This window comes from Agelaius phoeniceus, chromosome 4 (assembly GCF_051311805.1).
Source record: "Agelaius phoeniceus isolate bAgePho1 chromosome 4, bAgePho1.hap1, whole genome shotgun sequence".
Classification (NCBI taxonomy): Eukaryota; Metazoa; Chordata; class Aves; order Passeriformes; family Icteridae; genus Agelaius; species Agelaius phoeniceus.
Window position 1 is genome coordinate 1,477,972 of NC_135268.1, and position 22,521 is coordinate 1,500,492.

A 22,521-nucleotide genomic window follows, 5' to 3' on the forward strand; every position below is an offset into this window, starting at 1 on the left:
TCCCGCTGTGAACTGTGTAATTTGTGTCACTGAGTTACGCTGTCACCATCTGGGACTGGCTTAGTTTTCCAACAATGAACATTTGACCTCCCATTTTTCACAGCCAAACCCACAGACATTAGCATCAAGAATATAGTTGAAGTATAGACAGCAAGTACATCTACCCCTAGATAACTTGAATTTTATGTACCTTATTGAAGATACCAATTCAGTGGCTTACTTATGGATCATATGTATTCTGTCTAAAGAGGGAACTTATGATCAAAAATAAATTGCTGCATAGAAAACTCTGCATAATTAATGATCTCAGGAAATAAAACTAAACCAGATGATCAGAGCTGAGGTTATGCAAACAGGCTTGAAAGAAACTAGAAGTTTGAATTTCTTTGGGTTTTTAAAATTTCCTTACTATTCCCTTGCCACCTTGGAAATTCTAATGTTGAATATGAGGAAAATAGAATGATGCCGTTAGTTCTATCTATGATGACCAGATGTCCACAAATCCTTATGTTGAGGCAAATAGCTAAGGCTGTATGCACACTTCCTGCTGCTTCTCTATTTTTCTTCATTCCTACCTCAATGAAGTCCAATCTCTTTTCCTCACACACAGGTATACATGCAAAAACTAGGGTAAAGTGAGCAAAGAATAACATGAAAATTGTTAGGCATGGCAGGTGTTTACTTTGAGAAGAAAGATTACAATTAGGTCAAACATAGATCTTTATTATTTCAGTATCTCTGGGACTTTCTGTGAAATGGTACCATTTCTGATTCCTCAGAGAATGGAAATGGGTTGAAGGCTACAAAATTCAGGCATTAGGAACACAGAATACTGCAACGTTAATAAAATATCTGGTCACCAAACAGCTACCTTACTGAAGGAGCACACCTCATATCTTTACGAAAAATCTAGGCCTCAAACAGAAATAGTCCTTTTAGACTGTTCAAACCAAAATTAAATTAATTAAATGAGTATAGCTTTGGGGGAAAAAAACCTAACAGAAAATGTTTTTCAGTAATGTTCCAGTTTAAACATTTTGCAAACTTAAAGCAGGATCATTTCCAAACAGCTCACTAGAAATTATGTACAAATCCACAGTGAATCACAGCACCTAATGCAGCTTGTATGCACCTCTTTTTCTTGATGGTTAGAGTAGGGGGCATTAAAAATTTGCAATCATAAGTCTATGTGCTTTGGTTAAAACAGAGATGATTGAATTAGATTTTAAATAAGGAAAAAAGGTCCTTTTTCTTTTATACAGATATAGGAAAAGAAAGAATTAAAATAACATACCAATACAGAATAATGACAAATATTCTAAAATAAATGTATATCATACACAAATAATTAATATTCTGCAATTAATTATCATACTTTATTCATCCTACTTATTTTAATGTAAATGCTATCATGCCTAAACAAAAATTTAAAAAAGTACCAATTGTTCTTACTCGTGTTATGAAGTTCACTACTTGTTACTAAAGGGATGGACATACTAGAGCCATGCCTCATAGACTTGACTGATTGTAGTGGAAGGGCCTTTGATTTGTCTCTTTGGTACAGATGAAGAATAGTATGCAACAGAATGGGCTTCAGATCACATATCAGAAAATACTATATTTCTCACCTAAAAGAAAAGCCTTTCTTGCCCTCTTTTTTTTTTTTTAATGTGCCTTTTAAAAAAATTGGACAGACATTCCTGATGGTAATAAATGAGAGAAGAATTGCAAAAACACTGCATTTTTGTAAATATTATTATACAGGGCTTTCCCTTTGTGTCTGCACAAAGATTCATATTCTGTGTAATAGAAAACATGCCAGAACTATCTTCAGATACACATTTTCCACATTCTTCTGTTTGATAAACTTTCACAAAACATATGTCTCAGTCTTCTTTTTGTTTTGCAACTGCAAATGCTACCATATAACTGTTTCTCTTTGTCTGTTAATTCCACAAGTCTAAGACTGAGCAAGAAATACATTGCAATATGCTGACACTGTTGAATATTTTGATAAACTGCTCTGATAATCAGACTGAAGGTCAAAAACATGCAAGGCAATTCTGTCACATCTCGACAGCTACTAGGATTGGCTGAGAACTAATCTCTTCCCACATCTTGTGCTAGGTCTTCAGCTCAGATAGCCATCAGAGAAAATGGCTGCTGAATCTGCATTTTTTTCTGTTCGCTCTACATTCTGACTGACATCGCAAGGTGTCACTTCTTCCTTCAACAAAATCTTCAGAAAGTCTGGCCCCATCGTAAAACAGGAAATTTAAATTGCAAAAGGTGCCCCTGGGGACACAATGTGTCCTCAAAACACCTTCATGCAGCGAAATAAACAGGTGCATGCGAAGTAACACTGTTGTCACCAGAGTGAAATAAAATTGTCCATTATAAGATTGAGAATACTCCTTTCATGTATTTATTTAAAGCAGACCCCCTCTTGAATATTCATTAAGTGAGATTGTGTTGAGAGCTTGCTTACTCCTGTCTTTCAAGTCACACAAGTTCTTGAAGTTGAAAAACCAAAACATGGGAGTTTTCTCTGAGCTGCTCTCAAAGACAGCAGGAAAGATGAATTTTGGAGGCTTCCTACTTTCTGCTTTGTGGAAGCTCATACACAAGTGACCATTTCCCCAGTGATTGGCAAGTGATTAGATAAAAACTGCAGTGCACTGTTTTCAGTGCTCAAACTTCAGTTTCCTAGCCTGACTAAGGCTCATTTTTTAGGAAGAGCCTGACAGGACAGTAGCATAGCTACCCTAGGTATATCATCCTGAAGACAGACTTTTGCTTTTCCCTGAGAGCCCAGCAACACAAAGGAAACTGTCAGAGTAAACTTCTTGTACCCCGTCCTTAAAAACTGCCAAAACACAGGTGTTTCTGAGGAATGCAGGAAAATCTAAACAGCAGAGCAAATGTAAAGTGATGTGCAAGCTCTTGACATGGCCTGAAATGCCTTGACAGAACCTGTACAAAGCACTCACCCATCATCTCCTCCCCCCTATTACCAGCAAGTAAGAAACATGGGCAATGTCTAGTGATGCCTATGAGATACTGCAATGTGTGCTCTTCCAGGAAGACATTCTCTTCCCTAGAAAGCATTTTCTCTTTTCTCCAACGAAGAGAAATCACAGAGAAGAATTTGTCTCACAGCTATCCTCCATTTTGGGAAGCCACACTCTGCCAGCATGGATATGCTGCAGGACTGAGCTAGTAAGAAATGGTTCATTTTCTGAAAGCTGAGCACTGTGAGAACTGTAATGGTACTTTATATCCTATGACTTTAAAGGATTATGTCTATTATATTATTTATATCTTGTGGCTTCAGTTATAAATTATTATGATAAAAACCCACAAACCACTATTGCAACTATATTAATCAGATTGTAAAGGAGCAGATACTTGAAGAAATGTCTTCAGACATTTTCTCCAGCAGAAAACATGTACTTTGCAGGCCTTCATATGATGGGGATAAGGCTGCCCATACCAGTTTGCTGACAGCAGAATATTAACACAGAGTTTATTGATGCGTCTTACATGATCAACATGATGTACATGTTTCATTGGCAGGTTTCAGCATCAGAGGTGGTCAGGGAAATGAAAGATTTTTGAAGATTTAATGGGGTTTTTATACTGCATAGTGCAAGCAAGACCCCCCTCAATAATACAGCTTTCAAAGCAACTAGATCTGCTGGGTTCTGTTTGATGTTAATATTAATGCCAACTCCTATTCAACCTAGAAGTCAACAGCAGATTTAAATAATTTTCCGTTTATTCTTTATTATATTTTATCCATGAAACTTTTTTGAGCGTTGACTATAATGGAATTAATTTTCTCTGGACTGTCACAATAATTTACATCAGAGTACTTCCTCCCTGCTTTCCCTTTGGAATACTGTAACACCACAGAGTTAGCACCATTTATTGAAGCACTGAGCTGTCACAACTACAGGTGCTGCCAGCGACAGCTGTGCCTGCTTGGAAACCTGAACAGCCATAGCAACAAACACAAATATATCCAATTCTTAGGAAAAGATCTAACTAACACTTCTGTGCATGTTCAACAGTGAACAAAGCATTTGAGTTCCACAATAAACGGAAACCTTTAGTTTTGATTAGTCTTATTTTGGCTTGCTGAAGAATAAGAGTAGTTTGTTTTTTCACAGTGTACTAAAAATACTGTTATCTTAGCATACCCCCAGGCCTGTCAGAAATAAAGCTGCTACCTTAAGTCACAGTTTCTGTATTTAAAAATTGTCTACTGCTACACTCCTCTTAGCACAAGAACTGCCAAAGAGATACCTCATTCTGAACAGCAGGTTTTAAGTAATGATATACCTCCAGCTTACTAAAATACAAGGAAAAAAATCATAATTTTGAATCATTAAGGTTGCAAAAGACCTCCAAGATCATCGAGTCCAACCTTTGAGAGAACAACCACCATATCGACTAAACCACAGCACCGAGTGCCAAGTCCTGTCTTTTCTTGAGCACTTCCAGGCATGATGACTCCACCACTTCTCTGGCAAGTTCCAATGCACAAAAACCCTTTTCATGAAGAAATCCTCCCAACCTGAACATTCTCCAGCACAGCTTGAGGTAATTTCCTGTGTTTAGCCAAATTAGTCTTAACACTAAAAGTAGAGCGTGCTTCAATTTTCATCAAAGCAGGGGAAAAAAATGAAATATTTTATGAATGCAATGTTTAATCCTACTAGATTTTCATCTTCTATTCATTCAGCAGGATAAACTGTTTTGTTATTCAGTGAGCTTATGGCATTTTAATGCAACTTTAATGGTATTTTCCCAGCTACTGGAAAGAATACTTACTTTCGTCTTTCAGCCTCAAATTTACTCAGCAGTTTCCGGAGACCACCATTCTTAAATCCTTGGAAATGTGCTGCTGGGGCTCCCACAGTGATAACATCATACAGAGCATCTGGAATGGGAATAGAGGAACACAGACATTCCAATGTTTCTATCCCTAAATCATGGCAACACTATGACATCTATTCCACAAAAAGTAAGGATAAATCTATATAATTTCCAGGGAATAATTGATAATCCATGTCCCAAGAAGGCCTAAGAGCTAATCAATCTTTCTATACAGCCACCTGCACACTTTAAAACATTCATTTGATTTATGGCTATATCTAAATTATGTGCCACTGAGTAGAACAATATTCCAGCTCTGCAGTTTACAAAGCTGACAAGTAAATTGGCCCATTGTGTATTTCCTTTTATTGCCCCTTCCATTATTTAACTTGTAGTCATGTTGAGATGCACAGATTCAAGCATTTTAGAGTCAAAAGAGACCATTATGATGGAATAGTCTGACTGAATAACAGAGACTACAGAATTACAGCTAATAATTCCTGCATCAAGCTTGTCTCTTGGTTGAGTGAAGGCATCTCTTTGTTTAGGCATCTAATCTTGATTAAAAGATTTCAAGTGACAACGAATTCACTGCATTCCCAGAGAAGTCAATTAGGTTAGTAAAAATCCCTATTCCTTTTCTAGTTTGAATTTGTTTAGATGTAATGTTACTGTACTTTCAGATATAATGGTGTTTAATGCTAAATTGGTGAGCCCTGCTCTATGACAAACACTTTTTATATATGTTTATAAACACAGAGAAAGTCAGTGGTTCTCAGCTGAGAAGCTACCAGAATAGGAAATAAATCATACTAATGAAATGCTTGCTGAGAAAACAACCTGTTGTCTCTTTCTGTATATACCTGATGCCTTAAGACATAGGGGATGAATTCTTTGTGTGGATATATGCTTACATAACTGGAGGTGAAACATCATTTTTCAAAGAGCTTGTGATTGATTGTCAGTGCAGAGATGAAGATTTAATTACATCCCACACCACACTATTTTTTCTAAGTTTAAATTTACATTTACACTAAGTACCTGTTTTGTACCTGAACTTACTGGAGGTATAAAAATGCAGTTCAGAATGCCTCATCCTTAAAATGTATTTCTAAAGGAAACTTTACAGGATGTTTTTTGAGCACTGTTTTATTCCTCAAAGAAGTTTCCCATGTAAATTAAAATCTAGACCTCTCCTAAAATAGAACTTGCATTCTGATGATAAATATCCCCAGAAGCATGAGCACTGTACAAATGATTCACAGTTAATGAACTATGCTTTACTTCCTGAGCTGAACCTCAGAACATATTTGCTCAAATTGATTTGAACTCTAATGAGTTGGTGACTCTTCAATATCCACTTAAAAGGAGAAGTGACATAATTTCATTCGCCTAAGGTGAGCTTCAAGATTCTTAAATAGCCCATTCTTTTCAGTCTCTATACAGATTATCCATAATACACATTCTTCAGCTATTAGGACTCCACTGATACTTGACAATAAGGAGTTCTATTGCTTAAAACAGCAGTGGCTTGAAATCAAGATAAGAGACAAACTCATCAGGGTTCTGAAAATGTTTTGAGATATCTCATGAAAGAACAGAAAAACATTTAAAAGACTAAATGTTTTTGACCCTGTGTATAGTTACTTTGGGAGGCGGGGGGATTTATCCAGAAGGGAGCCTTTATTCAGCCTGTGGTCTCTGCTCAGCATGGTCGAGGAGCAGCTGTCTGAGACAGAAACACACCCAGCACAGCTGAGTACCTGCCTCACACCACCTACATGGAGAGTAAGGATGGCAAAGGATGAGGAGCAAACACCCACGCCTGGTGATGGGCACGGGGCAGTCTCACTCCCATTTTGCAGAGCACAGTGCAGCAGAGTGCTGCATGGCTTGGGAGGAATGCCTTGTGATGTGCTCTACTTACACATCAGTGGAGCTCCTTGTGAAGGACATGCAGTGTCAGCATCAGTGCACTGCTGCAGGAGTGCTCCAGTAACTCATAACCATCAAGCAAGAGCAGGCTACTGCTGACACCCCTCTGCAGTGAAGACAGCTTAAAACGCAGCAGAGCACCACAGGAGTTCTATCTTGTCAAGAACAGCTCAATCCCAATTTTGAGTCAACCTGCCTTCCTCCACAGGAGGCAGTCAGTGTCTTACACTGGCTAGATGCAAAAGCAAAATCACTTCAGTTCACCAAATCTATTTAAAACAAGCACATATTGTAAACAGGAACAAAAGCAACGCTATGTCAATATATAGATTTAAGCTCTCTAGTATGATGAACAGAGCACAATGTGGGGTTTATCAAATGGATAAAGATACCATTGACCCATAGGAAAACAGTATTTTTCCTCAAAGCTATTCCTACTGAAAGCTTAAGCGCACTTTCTCTTCCATTTCAGTACTCAATAACAACCCAAACAAAAGTTCAGGAAAAGTAAACCTATTATTATACATGTCAAACACAAAAAAACCCCACATACCAATGTGTATATACAATAGATGGGATTAAAACCCATCTTGCATTCCCAAAATTAAGATATCTGATAGTGTAAGGGTTAATGACACCTCTGTGCATCATTAGCTTATTTAAATGCCACCTCCATGAATTTTTATTCTCCCCCTTCCAATGTCATTCTCCTGGTTATATTCCAGGTGTCCTTTGATATATGCCAAGCAAAGCATGAGCTGAGAAAGACCAACTTAATATTGAAGTGCTGCCTATTCCAGATTGATTAGCAATTGCCAGGAACTGTTTAGACTGTATCTATCTAGTACAAGACCCAGGGAACATTAGTTAAGTAATAGAGGCAGAGTTTTATAATTTGAAGATCCAAATTTGGAAGACAACTAGAACAATTCTAACATTTATCTCTTCCTGTACCTTTCTTGATTATTGATTAACCACGTATGCCAAGCAAATTGTTTTGGAGAAGAAGGGAGAAAATTCATAAAAAAGCAAAACAAAACTCCAGTACTGTAAAAGTTGTGGGTGCTTAAGGAAGTCATAGATTTCATTCCTCTTTTCTTTTAATTTAGCAAATAGACATACAGTGTCCTGTTCACAAAGAGGGTTTTTTGAAAAGACAATGTTAAGCTTCTGGCCACCATTACAAACCTAAAAATCCTTTTGAGTTAATTAATTAACCTGAAAACATTAAATTAAAATCTGTGTTATCACATTATGTCACTATAAATCCCCATCTTGTTGAAGTATTTGGAGGCACAGTTTTTTAGTAAAAGAAATAACAAAATATTGAACCAACCAGTATCTAACAGATAATTGGAAGCCCCTGTGTCCCAACTTAGAAGGGGATGTACACTCACACAAAAAAACCAGGAATTTTCACACAGTATAAAACAGGAATTTTACCACTGTTTGTACTTACTGTTTTACAATCTTAGATGCAGAGTGTATTAATAAGGCAAAAACCTTAACAGAATGTAATTTCTGTGTTTGTAGTTACAGCAAATTTAACAGACCTCAATTTATCAACAAATTATTCACTGTGCCATGATTTGGTCATATATATGTATCAGTATAATCTCTGATCTGTAAAGGAAGCTGCTAAAATCATTTGCAAGTGGCAACAACAGAATTCTGTGTTAAAAAGAACCACAGATCATGTTACAGAAAGTGATCCCCCTTTCCAGGAGATGTTGGAAGTTTGCAGTATTTTCACTCAGCACTGAGCAAATACTTACATGGGGTAGGTGGGCATGACAGAGTAGCACTGCATAAGCTGATTTAGAACCAAGCAGTGCTGGGCTCATTACAACTTGCTAAGAAATAGGACAAATTAGGTTTAGAAGTAATACTGTTCTTTATGGAACCATTTAGCTCCCACCACTTGGGCTGGTGAGCTCATCCCAGCAATCTCTGGGAGGAAAAGGACTGCATTGTGCTCTACCACTATCTCTGGTGGCACACTGGCAGGGATGGGGTTGGGGGGGAGAAGAAAAACCACCTTAAAAACAGAGCATTAAGTCTGGCTTTTACAGCATTATGGATCACAATGAAAAACTAAGTGGGTGGCTGAGAAGGACATGACTCCTACTGAGCATTGTGCAGCGTGTCACCACGAATCATGACAGTTCTGCACTGCTACAACAGAGTATTTTTAACCATGCATAGGTTACCAATACATTTCAGTGAGCATATATTCTGCATTTACTTATTTGCTTGAAGTGTCATAGGAACAAAATGAGCACATCCCTGGAATCTATTTTTAGAAAGGAACTTAGAAGAAATTTAGTTAACCAGCCCTTAGTTTTCCAAGATGTGCAGTAAATGTCCACAACTTGTGGCATCAGAAGATGAGGCAGGGAAATGACTTGTAGAGCTTTGACATTGGATGTGATTTCTAAATTTCAGTGAAACTGCATTTCAAAGCATACTTAGTCATACTTGGGGAATTTCTTTACCTTTCAATCGAGGACTATGCACATGCATTCTTTGCAGATGAAGATTTATTGGGATGAATTCTAGTGTTTTTTCTCCTTTGCTACAGCTTGATTTAAAGGAAGAACCTGAAAAACAAAAGTTTAAAGAATCATTGTCTTAAGCACCCAGATGTTTTTGTATTCCTTTTCAAGTGAGACAATACTTGCATGTGAGGAGTCGTCTTTAATTTACCTTCAATGGGTAATTATACATTACAAGATGAAATGTTCACTAACTGAGTCTCAGCATGTATCCATACTGGAAGCAACAAACCAGCATTTAATTCACAGAGCAATCTAACTTTTCTATTCTAGGAGATAGATGCTTTTCCCTGCTGTCTGAAATCAGTCTGTAGTCTGCTGGAGACAATGTAGCAGTTAATGTGCATTGTGGTTATTCTGTGCTAAAACTGCAAGGTTACAGAGCTATGATGGCACTGCATTTTTCCAAGTAAGATTATTTTCTTCAAAGAAAAGTATTATATTGAATAGGATATGTGTTCTTCCTAGAAAGGTCAAATAAAGAAACACCAACTATCTTAAGGAAAGCTATGTATTTGTTCACAGGAGGTATGATGCCTTGGAAAAACAAAAAAAAAATATTAATATGGCTGCATATTTCCAAATCATTAGATTTTGAGTAGGTTTTTGGTAGTGTAAAGGAATATAATTAAAGTCTGACAGTATGAAAATATCATTTACCTGAAGACATTTAATACAGAATCTGTATAAAATAAAAGGGTGTAGATTAGGAAAGAGAGGTGGCCTTGTCTTTTAACTCAGGCAGCCCAACGTTTACCTAAGCCACTTTTCCAACGTCCTGTCATTTTGCCAACTATTAATTATTAGAACTAAAATTCCTCTCATTCAGATAGGATTTTTAAATAGGTTTTGCCAAGGTTCAGCCTTTTTTTGAAGCAAACACATAAAAAGATAAAGAAAGTATTTTAAATTGTTTTTTGCTTGCCCAGTCAAGACTTGCTAGTGTTTATCTGCTCAAACTTAGCCATAGGACTAAGCACTGAGCCTCCCAATAGAAACCACTCTGCCAGAGGGCACCAGTGATGCTCCAGACCAGCCAAGCTTGCTTAGGCTGCTCCCTAAGCTTAGGAACCAAATCTGTGCTTTAGATTTACCTGAAATTACTGGGGTTTTTGTTTCCTAACCCTTATATCTTCCTGGTATGTTTCCTTACAATAAAATGCTTTACATTCTCTAAAATTCTCCCATTACTGAGGAGAAAAGTGTTTGCCAAAACAACTGAAATCTGAAAAAGTTTTAACTTTCTTGAACATCCATTTTCAATAAATATGCTGGTAAACCAAAATTGCTGTCTAACACTAATGTGGCTTCCTTATACTTCGACAGCAATCTCTCAATTTCAAAAAGAAATTAAGTGGTTTCCTAACAGCCTTCTCCACTAAATTCCCAAATAGTTTGGTTGAGTTGAAGTGGGTATCACCCAAAAAGCCCAACATGAGATTGTGTTGGGGAAGCATGAGCATATTTTGGAGAAATTTTATTTGCAGGTGCTATCTGCCCTTCTGAACAATTCAACACAAACTCAGGCAATATTCTAAGATGAAGAAAGACACCTGCACTGGCTAAACTGAAAAGCAAAATGGTTTTTGGCATGCCTTGAAATATGTAGACCTGAAAAGTCTGAATTAAAATTGTGCTCACGTCCCTAATCTTAGCAATTTCTACTTCATAAGTACTTGAATTTCAAGTAGCTACAATGTGCTCCCAACATAACCATTTGTTCAACTACAGTATTAAATCAAATCTATGTCTGGCTTGCTTTTCTATTCAAATAATACAATCTTGTATTAGGTTGCTTTGTTTTCTGATTAATGTCCCTTTCTCTTTTACATGTGCTGATTTGCTCCTCCTGGATAACCTCAGTTTCCCAGGACCACATTATTTCTCTCAAGACCCAATTAAGATGGGTCCTTTAACATTATAAACCCTTTAGAAAGTCACTTTGCACAATACAGGTCTTGCAGGGTTTATGTTTAATAGATTATATTGTCTATTTTTTAAAATCTCAAAATGTCCTTTCAATATTTTCCTGCATGTTATAATTATTACATTGGATCTGTCATTATCTGTATTTATTGGCTTGTTTATGACACTTTATGGAGTGCTTTCAAGACTAATTAGCCAAAGACTGAAAATACATATAGATATTATTTAAAACAGAATCACAGGAAGTGTCATACTGGGTTAGACAGTAGATGCCAAAATTGGAACTGGGATATTCTGATGATGGCAAACCATCATAAATACAAGAAATGTCACTTCTGCCAACAAAATGGAAATAATTATACAGCACTTAGTGCAACACAAGAGCTTTTTTTCCCCCAACAAATATTTAAGCAGTTGACTAACTGCTTTCAAAAAGCTTACTTTCAGTTAGAGACTGTTTTTTTTCATACACTTAAATGGGATTTCTCTTTTTCTGTGACCAAGCATCTCTGCATCCAGTTTTGGGCTCCCAGCACAGCAGGGACATGGACCTGTTGGAGTGAGTCCAGAGGAGGTCACAGAGATGCTTATTGGAATAGTTCAGCTTGGAAAAGAGATTTCAGGCTGATGTAACTGCAACCTTTCAGTACATGGAGGGAGCTTACAACAAAGCTGGAGCGGGACTATTTACAAGATCATGTGATGACAGGACAAGGGGATTCAAACCTAAAGTGGGGAGATTTGGATTAGACATTAGGAAGAAATTCTTTAATGTGGAGGGAGGTGAGACACTGGAACAGGTTGCCCAGAGTAGCTGTGGATGCCCCATTGCTGGAAGTATTCAAGGCCAGGCTGGATGGGAGTTTGAGTAACCTGGTCCAGGAGGGTTAGAACTTGATAAACTTTAAGGTCCCTTCCAATCCAAACCATCCTTTGATTCTAAGATTTTTATGTATTTTATTCCCAGTGAATATAGCAGTATTTTATAGGCTAACAATCTAGTAAGCTCTGAAATATTCCAGATAAAATCACAGCTTCCTACCTGTATGCTTCCCAAGCTCTGCAAGAGTGTCCTGGTACATACTCAACATCTGATCACAGTGAGCAATTACACTTTTGCGCATGTTGTCCCAGTGAGGAGCAAGTTCTCCCAGGTCTTTAAGCTCCTGATTCCTGTACCAAAAAGCAAAAAGAGAAGGCACTAATTAGCTCATTAATCTACTAAGACTCATCCAAATTAATCTAAAACAAGTTTGCTACAAAACATCAGAAAGATTTCCTAACTGAAATAAAATCCGTTTTCAGAATGCTTGTAAGATCTGCTTTTCGTCTCTGTTTTACAAGTACGCAATAAATTACGTCAGTAGATAATGCAGTAACTTTTGTGTTCAAAACTCATCTGGTATAAATGCAGTAACCTTCAAAATGAAATCCTATTTCTTTCATGAAGGAAAGAAGGCTTCCAGGCTCCAGAGAGCTGTGCTCAGAGCAAGTAACTTTTTGTGAAGAAATATTAAACACCATTGGAAAGAATATGAAGTTTCTTTTTCCTGCAAAAATTCAGTATAGTTGTTTTGATGCACTACTCTTGGTATACTTTCATAAGCACTTCATAAACATATTTCTAGCAGTGTTTCTACAAATTCAGTTTAATCAACACATCAGCTCCCACCACATTTCTTCAGGATTCAAAACAAAACATACACAATAAACCCCAACACCAGCTCCCTAAAATGTCATGTCCAGCCTTACAATGTTCATCAGGTCAAAAAAGCACTGCTATGGTAACCAAACATGTCACTGGAAATCCAAAAGGAAATCCTTTAGTAAATTATCAGTTTTCCTGTACACTCTTGAGAGCTGACCTGAGTGAAATAGAGATCATCTGAATTTCCTGCACAAACAAGCTTAGTACTTTGGGCTTTCTGTTTGGTTTTTCCTCTTGCAGAGGAAGTTTCTCCTGTATCTCTCCCAAAGCCATTTTGTGGGACTTGCTTTTAAGGAAAATAAAAGATCTTGAGTCAGTCTTCAAACATCTGGAATTTTGCAGGAGAAAATGTTTGCAACACAACCAGTTTTCTTTATTTTCCTTGGAGCATCAAGAAGAGTGTTTCACTGCAATTCTTGGAAGTCTCCACAAAGTCTTCCAGAAGACAGCTTTTGCATACAGAAAAATTATGTAAGAAAAAGCAAAAATGGGGGAGAAGAGGTGGAAAGAGGGAGGAAAAGACCGGTAAGCTTGGCAGCACAGGAACACAGAGCTCCCTTATGTGAGTAGCAGATCTGACCATTAGTCAAAAAATCTTAAAATTACTTCTTAAATGGAACAGCAGCACACTGGTGATCTTTTCCTCATGGTTATTAGCTTTGCATTAGTGTGAACAGTGCAGTCAGAATAAGCTCCATGGGCATACCTCTGCTCCTGGTGTAGATGACAATCAAAACCAAACAGACTGCACTGGAAGCGGAATTAAAGCATTTCATTTATACGCGTTCTTCAAAATATCAACATGGAAACCAAGATACAGCACATGAACTTGCCGACAGTTTGTGTTAATGATATTATTACCTTTTGCCATTTAATTGCTCCTGAAGCTGAACCAATTAAACTTTCCTCCAACAATACAAACTAGTAATGCAGCATAAGAACAATCTGCCATGAAGGGATATGAAAGGATAAACCAAACATTCTCAGTGACCATTTTCTTTGCCAGGTTTTAGCAGTATAACATGAGGTTCCCTTTCAATTAAAATCTTAGGGCTTCCTTCTCAGAAAAGTGTGTAAAATTTGTCAGGGTATGCAATTTTCTTTATGTGCAGTGATAATATTTTGGCCCTTAATATTTATGGTGTCTGATTTAATAGTTTTAGCAACAATGTTTGGACCTGGCTGGCTTCCAAAACTTGACTACTCCTTCTGTACAGGAATAAGAGTATTCCATCCAAGAACTATATCCCTGCCTCTATCTAAGCTCATGCCTGGAGCTGCTGGTCTCAAACTGAAGTTAAACAACAGCAGGAAGAGAAAACTTTTATCTGAGACTAAAACACCCAACCAAACCCAAGAACTTGTTTAACCAGCTGGCTATGAGTTAACTCCACTGACACCAATAGCAATGGGAATATTAATTTTAATAGGATTTCAAGAAATATCAAGAAATATCAAATCCTGCCCCCATTACTGGTGACAAGGTTGGTATTTGTTTCTTCTCAGAAACATGTACAAATCACTGAAGTAAAAATTCAGTCTTCAATATGTGGCAAAAAAGACACATCAACAATGCTTCAAGTGAGAGTACAGTGCTAGAGCAATCTAGAACATACACAGCATGGAAATTTTTTTAAAGACTAATTTCTGAATTTATTTTCATTTTAAAATACAGCAAAATAAAAACCATTAGAAAACAGGATTATATGACAGACACTTCCTTAGAAAATAGCCTCATAGCCTCACTTTATATCTTTATTTCTTTTTCTAATGAAATTATAGAAGAGAGAGGATTTAAATTGGATTTATGTCTTGTGCTTTTTTTTACAGTTTATCACTGCTGTTATTGACTCAATACAATTCTGAGTTCTGAATGAAAAAAGAGTTGTCTTTTCTATATCTAAACTCCATCAACAATACTCCACAGTACCAAGCTTTATTATTATTACATGAAAGGCCTTTTCTAAAAGTAAACAGAGTGGAAAAACCAGAATATTTTTCATTTTTGAAAAAGTTTATAGTTCATACTAAGACAATTTTTGAAATTTTTAATAATATTTTAATACTTTTATGTTAACTTATTTCATTGAATAACTTTAAAAACACACTTCAACCAGTAATTGTGTCAAACAATAATTGTGCTATAAAAAAATTAATCTTTATAATAGATATTGGTTTTACAGAGGGCAAATCAGTTACTGATCCAACTTTTCAATGCATCCATGGAACTTTGAATAGTTTGTCAACTGTACAGGAAGCTTACAAGAAACTCTGTGCTGTTAAAATTTCTTTATCGTCCCCCTACTCCAAATCTTCTTTCAAAGTCTTTTCCAGGTAATTGCTCTCACCACTGTGACAGATCTTGGGCTCTGCATCAACTTAAGCTCATCTTACAGAACAAAATCCAAGCTTTGTCTAGAGCTGTTTGTCTTTGGCTTGCTGTTCAGCTCCCCAAACTACTCCTGGATAGTCTTTTCTGTCACTGCCCAACGCAAACTCCACCCAAGAACACATCTGAGCTTCCACTGTTTCCTGCCTTCATTAATCAGGTACATGCCTTGGTGGCCTTGGCATATTCTTCACCTGTTTGCATCTAACCAGAATGTGGATGGAAACAGTCTGCCCCATTCCTCTTTCTCCAACCTTAAATATTAGCTGATTAGCTAATTCTTAAGTCTGTTTTAGGTAGGTACATTTTGATTATCACATGCATTCTTTCTTTTGGTAGATTATGTTCTGAGAAGTCCATTCTCAAGAAATGACTGAGAACCTGAGCCCAAGGCTCTATCTTTGATTTACCAACTCACGCAATTTTATTTTTGAGAACACCTTAGATGCAGGAATATAGTAAACCACTAAAAGTACCTGAAAGAGGTGCAATGAATTTTCTGTATGACTCATGTTGGTAATTTCTACTTAAACAGCTCCTGCTTTGTGTCATGCACTTAAATGACAACAGTAACAGAAAAAGACTTGCTCATTGCTTTAGATACAACAGCTTACAAGTCTGAAGGAAGCACATTCAGTGCTAAAATACAGCCCCCTGATTTCTGTAAGGAGTACTTTGAGTGAGTGGTATGAATCATGCTGCAAAATTCATACAGTCCCAGTATTGAACTCATGTTTCTAATGAACTTGTTTCTGCAAGTTCAGAACCACCGGCAGTCCAGACACCATTGCAGACTGCACAGTAAAAACCAGTGGTCAGTGACAATAAATCAAAGTATGTGGTGGCCTACAGTATAAATAATTCCAACTTTATAGCTGAAATACATGATTGATTATGTAATTACCTTATGGAATTGGACCAGTAAGAGCAGGCCCTGGCGGCTGGGGACTCAGGCTGCTATGGGCTGGTTATCTGGGAAGTAAGTGGCTCAGCCAATGAGGATTAACCTCATGGGCTCCTTATCTATATAAGGAAGTGAAATCTCAATAGTTGGCTGTTGATGCATGAACACCGAGTGTCAAAAGTTGCCTGTCTCTGAAACTCGGAATAAAATAATGCAAAACATCAGCAGGATGTTAAGATGTGCAAGAGGAGTGAAAAGAGGGCAATCCCTCAAAGAACTTTCCTGGTTGTGATTACTCTGTCTCAGAAAAGAAAACAGCAAAAATAGCCACTTGCATCATTACTGACACAAATCCTGACAAATTGAAAGATGAAGTTGAAAAGATCAATGTAACTAAAAGGAGAGGAGATAATTAAGAGAATATATGATAAAAGCACATAAACTGAAAATGTTGTATGAAGACCTAGTAGCAATTTTTTATACATTACAGCTTCAAAAATCTAATGATGTGTTTCCTAGTAAAGCAAACATGACAACTTCAAAATCTAGAAAATGAAGTGATTTTGGCCTCCACTAAGCAAAATTAGCTTCTGAAATCTACTTTCACAAAACATCAGAAGCAAAGAGCTTAGCAGGATTCAAAACAAGAGGAGACATTTCTGCAGATTATATTTGCAAAACTTCTGTAATATTCTAACAGCATAAAACTTTTGAATATTTATCAAACAGGAGCTTTGGAGTAAATATAAACCATAAGCTTTGGGATATGACTCAATCACTCATACATAAAAGAAGTTTAGAAGCTTCTAAGGAAAGGAGCACAGGCATTATTCTTCCTAACAAAGTTCACTTTAAAATGTATGGATAACCACTTCATCTTTTTTTTTTTTTAAAGAACAGAATCAGATAAAATTACTCTCATTTTTCTTTGCTACAAGATATGCTTCTGTGATATATAGGCAATAAACTCCAGACAAACAATATGACATGCCCTACAGAAATAAAATACTCATAGCTTTTTCACTCTATTGTTTCTAAACCAGGCAAATAATTATTACAGAGGAGTCAATAAGGAAAAAAAAAAAAAGAAGAAAAAAAAGAAAAAGAAAAGAAAAAAAAAGAAAAAAAAAGAAAAAAAGGCATGTTTTTATTTCTCTACTAATAATCTCATTTTGGACTCTCTTGAAAACAGTTGCCCTTTTTGTCTCCTTACAGAATTTCCCAAAATTATTCCAAGTTTTGGTAAGCCTGACCTGAGAGTCAACTAAAAACTTCAGGGTAAGTTGTGCTTACCTTTGCATGCCCTGAACAGTTGTTTAGAAACAAACAAACCAACAGAAAAAGAGAAAACAAAGCTTAAAAAAGAGACTAAAGAAATCCCACCAGAACCACATGAGCAAACTACCCACCCCAAAAACGCAACAAATACATTTAAAAATATTTTAAAGCCTCTTTTCCTATACATGTGAGGAGAATAGACTGGGGTTTGCAAAGCCATGGTAAGATTTTATATGGTTCCTAAGAGATGAAAACTTTAAGTTCCTTTTTAATTTCTATCCACTACACTTGTTATTATACAAAAGTGTAGACAATATATAAGCTAAATTTAACTCATTTCTCCCTTCCTACTTTAAGACCATTTTGCTTCCATTCCTGCTTGAAATTCTTTCCCTACTGAACTCTCTCCCTTCCTTGGATATTTTATTACTAGGGTTTATCTTTCAAAACCTCAGTATCTTCAAAGAGCATGATCATTTGGACTTAATTGTATGATTTGCATTTAATAGCAGAGGATCATTCTCCAGCATCAGTCAATTGCAGAGTCTTGAATTCAGCAATACTTAGAATGACATCTGTGGAATTTACACTTTTAACCTAAATTATATTTTAGTAATTAGCAGTAGGGTCTAGAATTGTTTTAGGGTGGTTTTTTTTGGTTATTTTTCTATTTTGATTGCTTCACCAAAATACAGTGGAATCAGCTTTAGACAATATTGCTTCTGTTGCATGATATGAGCAAAACCATTTTATTTTCACAGTTTACATTTAAAACTTTATTTCCTTCTTTCAGCTTGGAGTCATAGATGTGGCAAGATTGATCACATTATCAATTGAACAATTACTCAACCATTCAAACGTTTTCTGGGTTTCTGTTTTCTTTTTTGCCACAATTTATTAATCAGAATGCGTAATTCCAAATACAGAGTGAGGATCTCTATGACACAAGCAACATCATAAAACTGTATAAAGCTTTTTTAGTCACCCTAATGCCTTAAGTGACAGGAAGTGACCAAATTTTTCACTTCAATTTTGCATTCCTTCACCATGTTGTGGGAGGCTCTAATTTGATCAATAGGGACTTCCTTAGGGCATGCTGTGCAGAAATATAACATCTGGGAATCTTAGCAGCCCTTGCTAATTGGTACTGAATGATTTCTCTGGAGCCTTAAAACCTGTGTGGATCTTGCAAAAAAAAGCCCTCTCTGAGAGGGCAATCCTAATGTAGAAGGTAAGTTAGCATTTTATAGATTCAGCACTGTTGTCACAAGCTCCCAGCTGGGTAATAATTAGCACTGACTCCATGATTCACAGAAGGCTGATCAATCACTTTATTAAACTATACTTATTAAGAAGTTAATAACCTAATAAGAAGTTATTAAGAAACCCATTGCTTTTATGGATAGTTACAATACAGGTGGACCTCATTGATCCTCCAATCCAAACACATCACCACTGGCTAATTAAGAAACCACCCTTTGGCAAACAAATCTCCCAAACACATTCCACATGTTCACAACAACAAGTGCAGCAGGTGAAGATAAGAATTGCTTATCATTCTTTCCTCTGATCTTATCACTGCTTTTCCCAGGAGGATTCCTGGGAAAGTTATGTGCTGCTCCCTGTGGCCAGAGAGCTGCTGCCACACAGCGCTGCTGAATTCAAGGGAACGTTACCTTAGAGGTAACTGTCACCAAAAAAACCAAGTGATGTCACTCCACTCCAGTGCAGTACAACTTTAAACACCCAAAATCAAAGTAAAATCCTGAAAATTTTACTTAAGTCACCTATGATAGCCCCTCTTAGGCTTTCACAGAGGCCAAATCTTCCGAGATTGGCTGTGAACAGTGAAATCAAGAGGAGAGAAAATTATGTTCATTCATTACAGTATTTTATCCTTTGGTTTCTAAATTAATGGGGTTTAAAACTGATCTTGACTCATGAGGACAACCGTCTAAACACTGTTTACAAAAGTCAAGCTACACTTATGTTCATATAATTACATGCCTTTATGCAGTAACTGATGGAGAGTAAGAAGAGAAAAGTTTCATATCCTTTTTGATGCACAATGAGGTAAATACTGCATTTATATGCATCTGAGCTACATCTTACTGACAGGTTTGGGAACTTTTAAAGTGTTGAAAATGAGGTACTTACAAGAAACAATCTTGTGAAAAATCCTTCACTGGATAAGCATGGTAACAGTGCCTCTCTCAATGTGGTTGGTTCAAATATTTTCAAAAATCATTGTAAATTTACCCAAAATCACTTTCATTAAATGCTACCACCTCTTATCAATACGACGCTTTCACAATGCCACTGCTCAAAAACAAGTCAAGTAAATACCAACATCCAAATGTCCAAAAAAAATCAAAGCCTACTCCCAACACATGCCAACAATGACTGGGGCTCCATTTCTCAACGGAAGTTGCGTGGTAAGAAGAAGTAAAAAAAAAAAAAGTATTTTTCACACAGTCTGAATGTTGCCATTGTTTCAAAGTATTTCATTATCTTAAAGGTCTCTTCCAACCTAGAAATTCTGTCATTCTGTGAAAGAAATAAAATACAGACTGCATAGATTTGCACCAAAAAAAAAAAAAAAGCCTAGTGTTGATCAGATAGGACAGTCATTTGTGATGCAGGAGAAAGCTTGCATGTGTGCTTTTCACTCTGGAGAGGGGGTTTAAGTTCAGTAATTTATATTTGAAATTTGCTTGTGAGTTGTGATCACAAATGCCATGGGCCAAATTCAAGTATAGGTGGAATTTCCTTTCAGCCAAATCTCTTGCTGTGCTGACCCAGTTACACTGGTTGCATCTACAACTGCAAGCTTCAATTGTATAGGGCAATCAACTTTCTGAAAAATTATTGTAAGCTAAGACTTTTTTATAATCATGAGGTTCGAAGAACCACTTGGCTAATCTTGCATGACACATGTAAAATATCTGGACCAGATTTGTGGAAAGAAATATTAAAAACAGAAGAAAGGACTAATTGGAATACCTCAAAGAGGAAACAGAAATAATTTTGTAATAAAAACAAGCAAAGCAGACTGTATGACCTTTACTAGAACAATAAAAATTACCATATAGCTCCTAATAAAATTTCTTCCAGGGAGGCTTGAAGAATAAAAATCTTCAATTCATGCATTTCTTTGAAAACATTATTTCATGCTGAAATTCAAAGTTAAATACCCTTAGAGGTTACATATTTCAAAGCATCATGTCAGTAAATGAAAGGGTTTGGTTGACAAAGAATACTGAAGTTTTATCAAGAGATAATCAATCTTAAGATTGTGAGAAAAGGGAATTTAAACTACAATTTTTAATGAATACTGAATAGCATTAACACTTACTTGCATATTTTTATAGGTAATTGCTTCAGACCTAACTATATTGAAGCCATAATAAAAAAAAAATGAAACAGGCTGAGTATGATAAGTGGCTTCTGAGACAAAAATATTTATCCTTTTAAACTAACAGAGGGAAAAAGACACAGGGAAGAATCCTTCAGAAGAGAATAGCCTGGAGATGGTGCAGTGAATGTTTTGTGTGAGCTCAACACCCATTATAGTAGCATCCTCCTCAGATGTTTTACTAGATTACAAGTGTAAGGACTCCACAAGAACACACATCTTCACAATTATTTTGAGAAAGAAAGCCCAGACAAAGCTGGAGCTCCAACCCACACTCTTATATGATGATAGATGAAACAGATGCTCCTATTCCCACCATCTGCTAGTATTCTACATATTGTTGCTCCTTTTGGTTAGTCTTATCTCCTCCTTCAGACTGTATCAATCACTTTGTCTCCTTCTTTCACACCCACACTTTCAATTAGCCTTGAACAGCTCAACCACATTGGCAGTCAGGAAAATCAGAGGCATTTATCTCAATCTTTATGCAACTTTTACTTCTGTTTCTTTTTCAGATCTTTATTTTGGTGAAGAGAAAACCCCACCATGGTGAATTTTTACTATGAGTTTATCCAGGGAGGTGAATGCTATAATATGATACAACAACAAGGGTTATTACTTGCATTATGCCTTTGAAGAGAATAATGCAGTAGTAGTAAAAGTGGTTGAAGTAATCCTCTAACATTTAAAAGGCATTTACCCATGGGGCAAATGAAAATATGGGAAGTGCATGAACTGTGAGACTCAGTATAATCTATTTTTATTGCTTACTACAAGAACCTTGCACATAAGTATTCTCAAACAAGATGAGGCCATAAATGCTTAAACACAGCACAAAATTAATAAAATAAACTATTATAACAATTCATAGGAATTTTATAACCCATCATCACCATGCATAAGGATGTATCAGTCCACTGATTTTATTAAAATCAAGATTCCAGTCTCCCACATGCTGTTCTATTGGCACATAAACATCACACAGAGGCAACAGATGGGGTAAATAAAAAAAGGAAAAGAGGCTTCATACTGCAGAACAAACAACCACAACAGGTTGTTTTGGGATATGACACAACAGGAAGGAATTGCCCTAAAGTGCACAGGATGGCTTTGGGATGCAACACCAGGTCACAGCATTACTCTTACACATGAGACCAGATGCCCATCTATGTGTTAAGTAACTTTCCTGAGGAAGGAGGCAATATCTTCTACATCATCCATTATCACTGGAAGAAGAATGCACTGTCTTCAGGGTAGCCCTGGACTCCTTAAAATAAAGGTGTTTGCCCAAATTTTATCAGCACAGCTTACAAGGATTCAAGGACAGGCTGCCATTTTAATCACTGCAATGGGAAATTGGACATTCAAAGGCTTTTGGGACACCTGTGTTCTCTATTCTCCTTTTTTTTCAGGCCATACACATTGTAATGATTCTCAGATATCTGGGTTACAGGGCCAAACATTAGGGTTTCAAACAAACATTACTTTGGAATCCTTTTCTTATGGCAACTAATTTAGATTAGCTAAAGG

General features: G+C 36.6%; 1 protein-coding gene across 8 annotated transcripts in view; it reads right to left on the reverse strand.

Annotated features, from left to right (window-relative positions):
- The window catches only part of INPP4B (inositol polyphosphate-4-phosphatase type II B), a 289,342-nt gene that overhangs the window by 75,763 nt on the left and 191,058 nt on the right, over nucleotides 1-22,521 (reverse strand). For all 8 annotated transcript variants that reach the window (XM_054632668.2, XM_054632667.2, XM_077176707.1 and 5 more), the window contains 3 exons: nucleotides 12,340-12,470; nucleotides 9,312-9,416; nucleotides 4,837-4,945 (listed from right to left, as the gene is read on the reverse strand). In XM_054632668.2, the coding sequence (XP_054488643.2) occupies nucleotides 4,837-4,945; nucleotides 9,312-9,416; nucleotides 12,340-12,470 (345 nt within the window). The remainder of the gene's footprint in view (nucleotides 1-4,836; nucleotides 4,946-9,311; nucleotides 9,417-12,339; nucleotides 12,471-22,521) is intronic.